Here is a 12,677-nt window from a genome sequence, read left to right as displayed (position 1 = left end):
TGAACATACACAATAGTTTATTTTTAGCTTACAAACATCTGAGCATAAAGTGCTGACAAGGAACCCTGGTGTAAACATTAAAATGAAAGTCAGTACAATGTGCAGATTGCAGAAATATACATAAACAAAATCAGTGGCTTTACCACACTCAGTTTTTCGACATCTGTGAACTACTAGACAGTCATTCAATTAAAAAATAATATTAAATAAATAAAACTAATAAATAAAAAATACACACATCTTACTGATCTCTGCAGTCAGTAACATTACACATAAAGTGCAAACATAATAGCAATTGTATAAACACACACACAAACACGCCTTTAAAGTTTAAAGGCGTGAAATTGGACGGTCTAGCCTTCTGATTAGCTAATCAGAAGGCTAGTTCTGATTAGCGTCACCGCTGTCTCGGTGGAGTTTAATAAACTCGGCCGTCTGCTTCTTGCTATCTAAAATATAACCAGACACTGGCGTAAATTCTCGACTGTCTCATACTTCTGTTTAATAAGTTTTCTGTTTGACGTTTAGTCAGCTGTGTGAAAACCAAGGAGGAACCCACCCGGGGGATTAATAAAGTTTTATTTTATCTAATCTAATAACTTTAATCTCAGCCAAACCGATTTACTCACGAACAAACAAAACACTGAAAAAAGCCCAACAATAACATTTTTAGGTTGTCTAAGTGACTTATATATTACGTTTAACCCGAGCAGCGAAACTCCGCGGTGATCTGAAAATGATGTGCCGGGAGTTGTGCCGTTCTCGGCCGCATCAGTAACCCTCGAGCTCCCGGCTAGCTGTCGAGCTGGTGGGTAGCAGACGCCTCTGAAAACGTCGAAGCACTTTTGCAAATATGGGATATCTTGATAAACCGAGCAGATATTTGATGTTTACACAAATACTTTCTCGCCTGAAAATATGTTAAAAGTTTATTTTGTGACCCAGAAAGATTAGTATGAGTAATTTTAAAACTTAGTAGCGGCCGCCATTGTTGGAAACTGGAGTTTGGCTGGGCCGCGCTATGAATTCTGGGATATGGTAGTAATTTGGACAGCCTTCGGCGCGTCGCTGTGACGTAATCGGTCTACAAATGCGGCCTCAGGAGGATGCAGCCCATGAATTTGGACATGTCCAGAGTATAATCGCAGCCTTTGCGGTTAGAAAATTGCACTTGATCATGTCGCGATATTATCGCAAATGCGATATATCGTTCAGCCCTAATTTCCAGACTTGCTTTCGGCACAATTTACAGTGCACGCTACTCTGTTTTTAAGTCAGACTTGAAATAGCCGAAATACCTTCACACTACGGAACTTCTATGGCTCTTCCGTTCGACAATCTCTCCGGCGTTGGAAGCATCATCTGTTTTCTTTTCGGTCACGCTCGGTTGATTTTTCTAGTCGGCTCACTCATTTCCTCCATTACCCGGGCGGTACGGTGGCTGGCTGCTTCCCAAACAAGTACACATGTGCGGCTTGGCACTTGTGCTGTACGTAACAAGTCACGTGACGTGACGCTGCGGCTGTGATTGGTTCGGCTCTGCGCTACTTAATTTGGATTGGCTGTTCTCTTTTTTTTCTTTTTTCTTTTTTTTAAGAGGACAAGAGCGGCGAGGTCTATCGCGATAGCTTAATTTCTCTATCGAGTAAAAGTTATATCGCGATACATATCGTTATCGTTCTATCGCCCAGCTCTAACTTCAGCGTTGGAAAAACTGCTGCCAGCTCCAAGTAATTTCTAGCGAGGTGTCATTTACGGCGGACCCCTCGGAAATATACCCCTATCCTGTTAATGTAGTATCCATTGTCAATTTTCCTCATAATAACGGTATTCAAAGGGTCACCAACAGTGAACAGTTTGGGGTCCCTCCAGTGACCGAGAGCCAGTAGACATTCGGGGAGAAATTTTGGCCATATGACTGAGATAACGTCTCACATCCAGCTGCAGCGAGGACAGCCCCTGGGGAAATGACGGAAATCACCGAAACAATCAGTCCAGTTAAACGCAAGCAAGCTGTTAATGAGACCAGCTTTCTGTTGCGAAACAGAGTTATTTGTAGGCTATGCCCTGGAACGCAAACCTAAAGAATTAGCATTTATCCAGAACTGGAAATGTGGAAATGAGTGTCTTGTAGATCTATCGATGTGAATAGATCGAAACAACACATTTTGTGTCAACATTCTGAATTTGTATTTTCTGAGGTGAGAACTGAGGGAGCGTTAATTTCAGAATGGGACCAAATGATCCCCCACCTTTTCGGAATTTGGAAATGTCTGGAATAAAAGCCTAGATACCACTCCTCAGCTTAAGAGAGAGGATATTTTGCTCTCTAAAGCCTTTTTGGCCCTGCTCTGTAGCCATTGAACCCACCACGCCATTGTAAATGGTTGGTTTCGTTGCAAACTGTAGCCTGTAGCCCCTGGCAACGGTTGTTAACACTCATGAATAGACTGCGCGTGCTTGCCATTCCTCCACCCTGGCGGCTAATTAACCCAGGGGACGAAAGTTCAGAAACAAGGTCCAGTCACACTGCTCTCTTGGCTTTATGTCTGGCTTCATAAAAAAAATAAAACATGTCCGTACATACTAGGGGTGCAACGATACTCGTATCGGTATTGAACCGTTCGATACAGTGCTTTTGGTTCGGTACGCATATGTATCGAACAATACAAAAAATTTTATTTATTTTATCAACTTTTCTTCTGACAATGCTGTCTGTGTTGAGCGCTCAGTGAATCTGCGTTCAACTACTGTGCCTAGGCTGCACTGTCGAGTGCAGATCCACTGAGCGCAGCTCAAGCTAGCAAGACAGAAGCTAAGCTCAAAGCTGAACCTCCCCCACCCTCATTCAGATCTGGCGTTTGGAACTATCTTGGTTTTCATGTGAAGCATGACCCTGATGGTAAGCGCGTCATGGACAAAAGAAAAACAATATGTCGGATGTGCCACGCAATGCTCAATTGGTGGGAACTAGTGCGTTAGCACAGTTATCTTGTTAACGTGTTGACCCCGTCCAGCCCCACACACGGGGCGATCCGTGGTAACTCGTTAACGGAGATTTGCTGCGTTATGGCGTTAATGTCATTTTAACGAGATTAACGCTGACAGCACTAGTGGGAACACAACGAATATCACTGCACATTTACACCGACAGCATCCTAGTGCAAAGACAAGTGGAAGCAGACAAAAACAACAAGCATGCATGCTACAAACTTTACCCGAGTCATTTAGACAGCCGTTAGCACATGATTCTCCTTATGGGGACCTGATATGTTTAATATGCTGCTGAGAATATAGCCCAGAAGAAGCGGATAGTATAGCTTTTATTTTGGAAAGAGCCATTTATCTGTAATAAACTCTCTTTTCCAAAGATGAGTGATTTCTCGATCAGATAGATTTATTTATTTTTTTTAATTTGTTGTTTCAGCAACATTACATTTAAAAACCATACTTTTGAGTTAAAACATATATTTATATTGTACTATTCTTAGTTAGCGTATTGTCTGTCTTGTCTTAATGTTGGTTTAAAATGGAGCACTGTAACAAAAAATAATTTCCCCCAGGGATCAATAAAGTATTCTGATTCTGATTATAATTTTAATAAATGACAAATTAAAAAGGCATGAACATTTTCTTGTATCGAAAAAATATCGAACCGTGATACCAGAGTATCGAACCGAACCATGAATTTTGTGTATCGTTGCACCCCTAGTACATACCCACAATTCTACCAAAGGCACAGGATGTGCTAGCAGTAACGCGACAACTGCTATTATTTCCTCAATGAAAATACAAAGCTACAGCATAATAAATGTTCCCGAAAACTAAAAAAAAAACCCACGTTCTTGAACAACCTTAATGGCTGCGTCAATGAACATATTCAATTAATTATTCTGGTTGAGGACCGCTGAGGAGCTCTTATAATCTTTACAGGGAAGAAAGTGAGAATGCCTAGTGTGGGGGCCAGGGGTTGGGGGGGCCCTTGTCCTTGAAGTAATTGGTCTGTCTTGAACAGGCGTGGTGGTAGTGGCGCTTCCGTGATTGGTCACGCCAGAGGGCACTTCCCATAGTGAAATACTGAAGGAGGTTTGAAAGAAAACATTTAAATGAGGTATTGATTGCACACTTTTCTAAGACAGATGAGGAAGCTTATTTTTACTCAGCTTTGCCCTTTATCTGGTAGCCACAATGTAATCCCGCTCCCACCTCCTTCACAAATCTCAAAGGAGCAGTCTCTGCTTAGTTTTAAACTCTTTGGAAAGAACATTCTGCAGCCAGCGATCAATAGCCTCCCCGGCAGGGCGTGGAGGTGGTGACATCAATTACCACTTGGATCAAGTTGATAAAGTAGTGTCCTTTTGGAAATGGCATTTAGCCTCCTTGTCTTTGTGTACAGGAAATAAGGCTGTCTACATTAAAATAAGGGATCTTTGGACTGAACCGTCCTGATGTCCAGCCTGAGCAGATACTTGTGATACCTCTGAACCAGTCAGAAATAGTTCATTTATTTTTTCCTTTGTTCTGATGTGTCATGATGATATAAAGGATTTTAATAGAAGTGCTGAGGTGATTTTAGTTTGTCAAAATTTGAAGTATGGTTAATTAATCCTTAATTTACTCCTGTAAACAAACATATCACAGCAGTATAAATCAAAAAGTTGGTCTACTTTAGACATGGGCATTCTTGCAGTGACTGTTGAGATATGGATAATGTGAATTCAGAATTCCTTGAAAGTTTCACGTATTGAATTCTCAAATTTTAATGAATCAGAGTTTAATAATATTTGAATCAAAATATAACCGTGGTGTTGTTATTTTGCCATCACCGTATGTCACACCTGATTAAGCCATGCCCATATAGGGCTTATCACCAACATTACAAATAACTAAAAGCTGTTTTTTATTCAAGAATATTTGGTTGCTTAGAGGCATAATTAAAGCACAAAGCTACAGTTTCAGGGACTTTAATTACATCAGAAGTATTGAGTAAATTATTAGAAGTTTGATGTAAAACATTGGAGGGATTTAGTTTGATAGAAGAGCAATAGATGCGAACAGAAGTGTTAAAATAACCAAATATTTGGCTTGCAGATTTAGCAGGAATACACATTTATTGTTAAATTTTTAGCTTTTTTTACATTTTACATTTCCGCTGAATTGCCATGCTGAAACACTGCAACTCCAGTTCATTTTCACACGTTTTTTTTTTCCTCTGCTTTTGATGGATATTTCTATATTCTGAAAAGGCTACATCTGGCAGGTGTTAGAGGCCTTAAGTGTTCCCAGCCTTCACTTCTTGTGGGTAGAGAGCCTGCGGGTCATAGGGGATTGCACAAAGGGAGCTGACAGCAAATACGACCCCTTTTAAAAAGTAGAAATGGGATTGATTCCTGCACACTTGTTGCTTAGCAACTGCAAAGCCTCGTTGAGAGAGAATATTGACCTCTTGTTGATAAAGTCCAATTACATTTTTCCCCCTCCACTCTGTATATCCAGAGATTTTACAATGTCATATTCTCTTCCCCCCTTGTGTGTACACTGTATTTCCCATTCAATATCATGGAGCAATATTATGCGATTACTTCCTTTTGGTGCCGCTTTGTGACTAAGAAGGTCTTTGAATGAGATAACACGTCTTACATAGCATGAATTTGGCTAACAAGGGCACTCAATGTGACTAACTGGTGTTTGTTGCTAATTCAGTCAATTAACATGTTTCTAGACCTCCTGCTTGCTAAATGGCCCCAGAGCTGCCACAGACGAATTTCTATCACCCCGATAAATGTAATTCAGCCACAGCCAAAACCATTTAGCATGTTCCAGCATGCCCTAAAATGAAAATTGATTTCTAAATTTCATTAACATTTTTCCCTCCTCTCATTCTGTGCACTCTCTGTAAGAGTATCCACGCTTAGCCGGCTGCATGCTCTAATTGCAAATTATCAAGTGCTAATCGATTTGTCCTTTCTGTGGATGTGGGTGAGAATGAGCTTTGCGGTAATCGGTTCTTTTTTCTTAAGAGTTTGAGACTGTTTGCTTTAACTGTAACTGTGGTGAAAGATCATGCACCTGTTGGGTTTTAAGCTTACTGTAAACCCCTGTGAGGTCTTCAGTGAAGCGATGCCGTGCTTGAGATATTTGAGAGATATTTTGTGTCGTTGATGAGCTTTTCTCTTCTCACTTTACTCTTTCTCAGAACACGTCTGCTCCATCATCGCCTCCATGCTGAGAAATCTCAAGTCCCAGCAGAGAAGCAGGCTCCTCAGCAAGTTCACGGAGAACGACTGTGAGAAGGTTTGTATCATTGTCGTCTTGCTGGTTTCTTCATTCTTCTTCTTGCCTTGCAACCCCTTTTTGTTTTGCATCTCATGTTTTTGAGTGCTTCATCAGACTGTGTTGTTGTCTTCATTACCAGTTTTTTTTTTTTTCATTCCGAGCAGGTGTACTATATTTCCTAAATTTAAATGACTTAAAAATATATTTTCTAAAATTGCTTTGTACTCTGTGCAATAGAAACGCACTGATCAATATTAGGAGTAGATAATGATCCAATCCTGACTCAAATGTGTCAGGACTGGGTATCGGTGAGAGAAGGCTCTGAATACTACTACAGCATGACTGAGCTTAAGTAGCCTTACAGCAAGGGTTATTCTGCACTTTGTCATATGTTTGCAACTGGTTTTTACCCAAATACTAGAATGAAACTTACAGGCAACAAAGCTTTCCATATTGGATTCTTTCTGTCATTCATCCACACTTGCTAATATTTGATCTTATATAATGTTTAGCCCCTAGATGAGAGCAGCATCTAGTCAATGAGACTAGTGAAAAAATATTGGATGAAAAGCATAATCAAATTTTTTTTAAATCTTTTATTTTCTTTATCCTTGTACTGTTTTCATTTATTAGTTTACTAAATGTATATTCTTGGGGGTGTTTTTTTTTATGTATTTTATTTGTGTATTTTATTTTGTGACATAATCTTTAGGTCCTGATCTTGCGTTATACATTTAAAAAAAAAAATATCGTTTTGAATACTTCTAGTGCTGCTCGGTACTCTGTATCTGCAGACATTTAAAGTCATTTTATCGGAACTGGGAAAAGTTGATCATCTGTCCCTTTTGGACACTGGTAGTTACGTATTTCTCTGTGCTCCATGATGTAGTGCAGCGGTCCCCAACCGTTTTTGCTCCACGGACCGGTTTAATGTCAGACAATATTTTCATGGACCGGCCATTAAGGTGTCGCGGATAAATACAACAAAATAAAATCATACGACCAAGACAAAAACTGTGGTATTTTGTAAATATAATAATAAACACAAATTCACTGTGTAATTGTGTAACTTTATTAGCAGCATCATCCTGAAATGCGACAACAACATTGAGTGTAACATCCTCCTCTCTGCCCCTTAATGCTCTCTTGTCGCTATGGTAATGCGTAAATATTTCATTCAAAATAAGACACACAACTACAACACGGGAAAAGACCCAGGGAAACCGAGTTAACGATAAAAACCATAAATTTCGCACCCAAGCCTCAACTCTTGCACCCCGGTACCAAAACAACTCACGGACTTTTACCGGTCCAGTCCGCTGGTGTAGTGGTTTACATATTCTCTTTACACAGAGAAGATCCTTGGTTAGGACTGGGAGGAGATACAATCCCAGCCTCATGGGGTCACAAGTTTGTGTACTCCTCATGCCAGCCCCAAGCCCACTTAAATGGGAGGATTACATTTGGAGGTCATCTGTGCCTAATCAAACATGCAGATCCATCCGCTGTGGCGACCCTTGTGAGGGAGCAGCCAAAAGAAGCTTTTAACTATTAGTCAGAAAATTCACATGGCAGTCACATCAACTGATTTCCCCCAAGCCTCTTCCTAATATCTTGAGTTTTTGTTCAAACTAGTCTTTAGTTTAAATTTACGTGAGCTGCATCAACAAAACTTACGCCCAGTCGTAACTTTGAGCGGTCTTTGCGATGCAAAATGTTTTACAGCAACTGTAGAGGATCAAAAGGAAAAAAAAGACAAGTTCAGTGACATTTCATTTATAAAAGTATTAAAGTTGTGTGGTCAGTAAAAACAAAACACTGGCTGCCTAGCTTTAACTTCATGACAACAGTGTTGAACATGTATAATGAATGTACAAATTATTACTCTTGGAAATAATTTTTAATCATAGATAGACTACATATGTTTTCTTTCAAAAGCAAAAACAAAAAAGTCTATTTTGAAACTGGTAGAAATACCACAGCTAAAAAGGTTAGTATACATGGAAACGAATAAAGCAAAAGTGATTAAAGGTGAAAGCCTGAATATTCAGCGTATCCACGATTGGGCTTTGCCACAGATCTTATTTTCATAACTAGGGCTGCTCAATTATGGCAAAAATGATAATCACGATTATTTTCACTGAAATTGAGATCACGATTATTTGACGATATTTATTTAACCCTTTAAGACCTACTATAGAACCAAGTCCACCAGAGCTTATATTATTTTTTTACATGCTGTAGTGCCATTTGTGGGAGCATTTCAAGTTGCTATACATCAATACAACTGTTATAGCCCATATTTTAATAATATATATGCATTAAGTCCATAGTAATTACATAAATTGCAAAAAAGTGCAATAAACTACAAAAAAAATTGAAAATCGCTTTTGTTTTGTTTACATATATTTCTACTTGGAGAAATTTAAGAGGTTTATCCCTCAAAACTTTAAATACAATAAAGTTGCAAAAAATAGTTTCCCACCACAGGAAATTTATTTTGAGTGTCTTCATAGTTTTATTTTGGAGATACAGCAATTTTTATATACTGCGGGAAAAACAAAAAACAATCCTATGATGCAAATTTGCAAAGAAAACAGCATGTGCATCATTTCACTGTGGGAAGTGTTACGAACAGCTGATAGGAACGGCAAAGCGTGTTTCTGGAATATTATGTTTTTGTTCCTGCAAGCGCTTTTTATGCAATTTTTGCAAAGCTATATGTGGAACGAAACCGTGACCGAGGACAAGCTGATGGCATAAGATGTAAGTACAACTCCTCCGGTTTCATATGCAAAACAAATTATTGCGCTAGCTTACAGGTCCAGGTTCTACAGGGATTTAACAATAGTTACGCAAAACGGAGCGTGCTGCTCTGACCGGCTTTAAAGGGTTAACAATGACTTTAAAAAAATAATATAAAAGTGTGCAACACCACTGAAGTTTGTTTTTTTTTAAACTCTCTTTTCAACCAACGGAAGTCACTCTCCAAATAACTTCTGCTTAGCTTTCTGAGCTTCCCTCGGGTCCTCTTAATCAGCGGTCTCCAACCTTTTTTGCGCCACGGACCGGTTTATGCCCGACAATATTTTCACGGACCGGCCTTTAAGGTGTCGCGGATAAATGAGGGAGGGGCTAATAATCGGCTCAGTCATTTTTAATGATCGTTGAAAGCCCAGATCGTAATCGTGATTAAAATTCGATTAATTGAGCAGCCCTATTCATAACATACTCACATTAGAAGGCCATTCAGCTTCCACACACTTGGGGAACACCTTTACCTGAACCAGTCTGCAGTAGTTCTATTTTTTCCAGAAACTAGTTCTAAGACGTTACGAGAGGTTAAATACACCGAGGTCATCGAGTCACTCTGTACCTGTGTATACCGTCTCCCATATGTTGCAGAATGTGAGAAAGCAATTATGATGTCAAACCTGACAGCGCGACACACTGCACACTCTCCCACCACCCACCTCAACTCCCACGATCCTACTCACATGTGCCCAAATGTGTCATATTCAGCCTGTGGCTCAAGGCCATTTTATTGGATGCATGACTTTTTTTGAAAATGCCTGTGGTACAAATCAAATGTCGATAGCTTTCTCACTACTGAGGCAACCTAGAGTCTCATTTTAATCAGCTTTTAAGGTTTGTATCCAGCGTCTGGCGATATGTTAAGGCAATAAGGGAAGCTTGTGTTTTCTTCTCTTTGTTTGCCACTCCATAGGTTACTCCCTGCAAAAGGTCTGTAGCCAAATAAATGAGGGGATGATCAGTGGCATACTAACATATAAAAAGAAATATGAAATTGGAAATGTATTTTTCTATTGTTACTTCATTTTAAGAAGGTGGAATTTGTTTGTCCCTGTTAGAATTTTTCCATATATGCTCGCAGAGCTTCATCCTGCTTTTGCGCTGCTTTGTAGTGTCCTCTTTATGTTTCTTTTTTCCACTTTGCATCTCTCACTTTTTTTCTACTTTGCTCTATTTCATTTTCTCTCCAGGTTGATCGACTGATGGAGTTGCATTTTAAGTACCTCGAGGCTGTTCAACAGGCTGACAAAAGGATTGAAGGAGAGAAACATGTAAGCATCTCTTCTTTTATTCCTTTTTCCCATCCCTCCCTCTTACCCTCTCAGTCTGTCAGTGAGGCTTTTTGATTTGATGATGAATTTACATTATGCATTCGTGTTTCCTGGATTTCATTATTGACCACAAACAAAAGCCACCAATGAATTATGAGTCACTGAGACATTATTCGGCGTAATATTGCTATACAGGCGTTTTTCTGTTTTGGGTTGGTTTGATCTTTTTGATTTGTTTGTTTTGTAGGACAAGACAAATTCCAATAAAGCTCTGTAAAATATAACTAAGAACAGAATGCAATGATTTCCAAATACCATTAAGCAATGTTTTACTCACAATGGATTAAAAAAACATGGAAGAAATGTACCATTTCAGGCGAAACTAGAGTTATTTTTAATTTGATGGCATCAACATGGGTTAAGGCCATCCCCTCTTCTTTTCACAACAGTCTGTAAATGTCTGGGACTGAGGAGAGCTAGACTTTTGAGAGTGTTGTTTTCCCGTTCTTGTCTGATAGAGGATCCTATTGTAAAAGCTGCAGTATGCAGCTTTGCGTTGCCTTGCTGAAATATGCAAGGCCCTGCATGAAAAAGACAATGGATGGGAGCTTATGTTGCTGTAAAACTTGAATAGATCTTTCACCACTGATGGTACATTTCCAGCTGTGCAAGCTGCCAGTTCCATAAGAACCAATGTACCGCCGTACCATATGAGATGCAGACCTTGGCGTTGAGGACTGATGACAAATTGGATGATCCTTCTCCTCTTTAGGACACAGCGTCCATGTTTTCTAAGCAGAAATGTAAATTCATTGGACCGCAGAACAGAGAAGCACTATTTCTGGACCTTGTTCAAATATGGCTTCGTCTTTGCATGATTAAGCTTTGTCCTGCGTTTGTGGACGGCAGGCTGTACCGAATGCACCCAGATAAGTTGCCCAGAACTTACCATTCCTGCATTCCCTTTCCAGGCCTGGAAGAGTTTGTGTGTGTATTAAAGGCTATAGATAGAGAAAACTTTGGGGCCATTTACTCAAGATTTATGGCCCTTTTTTATAAGTGATGAACAGCCTAATTTAGTTTAATGTTTTATAAAAGCCCGTCCACCCATTCCTTCATTTTCTTAACCACTTGTCCAATTCAGGGTCATGCTAGTGCTGGAGCCTATCTCAGCTGTCATATGGCACGAGGCGGGGTACCCCCCTGGACAGGTGGCCTATTCAGAGTGTCAGAAAATGGGAAGAGGGAAATGTATTGTCAGTAAGAGCTCATTTATCAGGTGGTTTATCTGTGGTGTTGCGTCGACACTCTTTTAAAGGACACGTACAGAAGCATTGCTAGGTTGAATACATTTAGAGAGAGAGGAAGAGAAGGAAGTTAAGAGACAGGTCTGTGAGTTACTTGAGCAGTCTGCAGCAGGTCATCGCAACAGCACAAGATAAACTCTGAGTTGGAATTGTCCACGGACGGGGGAAAAAATGTGGACCGCAGCGCAATATCAGACAGACATGGTTTTGTATTGTCCACCAGCTAAATCACACTGCAATATAGATGTTCAGATTTCAGCTGCATTTCCTGTTTGAAAGGATTGGTGTTTGCGTTCAAAAATACAGTCCTTTTTGGTTTTTTTGGAGGGATGGGGTAGATAAGGTGTGCGGTTCCACACAGTGTCACATCCAAAGCCATGAGGGAAGAGACCTAAAATACAATCACAGTCCTGCTGATAACAATATGACAGTTTACAGAAGAATGGAAAGTTTGATAGCTGTGTGAAAGCGGCCTATTGAGCTGTCTGCGTGTGTATATGTCAGCGCATTGAGCTGTGGGCTAGACGCAACGATAGAGGGCTAGAGATAGAAGATAAGTGACCGAGCAGGGGATAATGGCTTGAATGGAGAGAGAAAGAGCCTCAAAAAGGTTGGAAGATAAGAAAAGACATAGTTATACTTTAAATATCTCAACAGATATATAGTCAAAATAAGAGGAGATGGTGTCATAAATGCAAGGAGAAAGAGCGAGGTTTGAGTGAAAGCGAGAATGACAAGGGGAACCGGGGTTTGGCTGGAGACAGATAAGTGTGAGATTCCTATCTAAAGATGACAGAAGATTAATTTCTCAGACAGGCATCTTTGGTGGGATTGCCAAGAAAAGACCAGACAGTTTGACATTTTCTCTCCATCTCTCTTTCTCCCTCTATCGTTCTCTCGCCTCTTCTTCCGTGATGGTGGAAGTATGACTGCGATAACATGGTGATAAGAAACATGTCTACGTGTGCAGCTATCTTTGAAGCCACATGGTTTTGCTTCAGCCAGTTCA

The 12,677-nt window shown here is 40.0% G+C and overlaps 1 protein-coding gene across 1 annotated transcript in view; it reads left to right on the top strand.

Annotated features, from left to right (window-relative positions):
* The window catches only part of ctnnbl1 (catenin, beta like 1), a 78,452-nt gene that overhangs the window by 39,512 nt on the left and 26,263 nt on the right, over positions 1 to 12,677 (top strand). The window contains exons 12-13 of the mRNA XM_086278335.1: positions 6,197 to 6,294; positions 10,281 to 10,361. Coding sequence (XP_086134461.1) covers positions 6,197 to 6,294; positions 10,281 to 10,361 — 179 coding nt within the window. The remainder of the gene's footprint in view (positions 1 to 6,196; positions 6,295 to 10,280; positions 10,362 to 12,677) is intronic.

This window comes from Aulonocara sp. 'chitande type north' Nkhata Bay, linkage group LG20, assembly GCF_057382095.1.
Source record: "Aulonocara sp. 'chitande type north' Nkhata Bay isolate Kocher_YH1m ecotype deep benthic linkage group LG20, A_spYH_male_GT1.1, whole genome shotgun sequence".
Taxonomy (NCBI): domain Eukaryota; kingdom Metazoa; phylum Chordata; class Actinopteri; order Cichliformes; family Cichlidae; genus Aulonocara; species Aulonocara sp. 'chitande type north' Nkhata Bay.
Note: the sequence above shows the minus strand (reverse complement) of the source record. Positions and strands in the feature narration are given on the sequence as shown.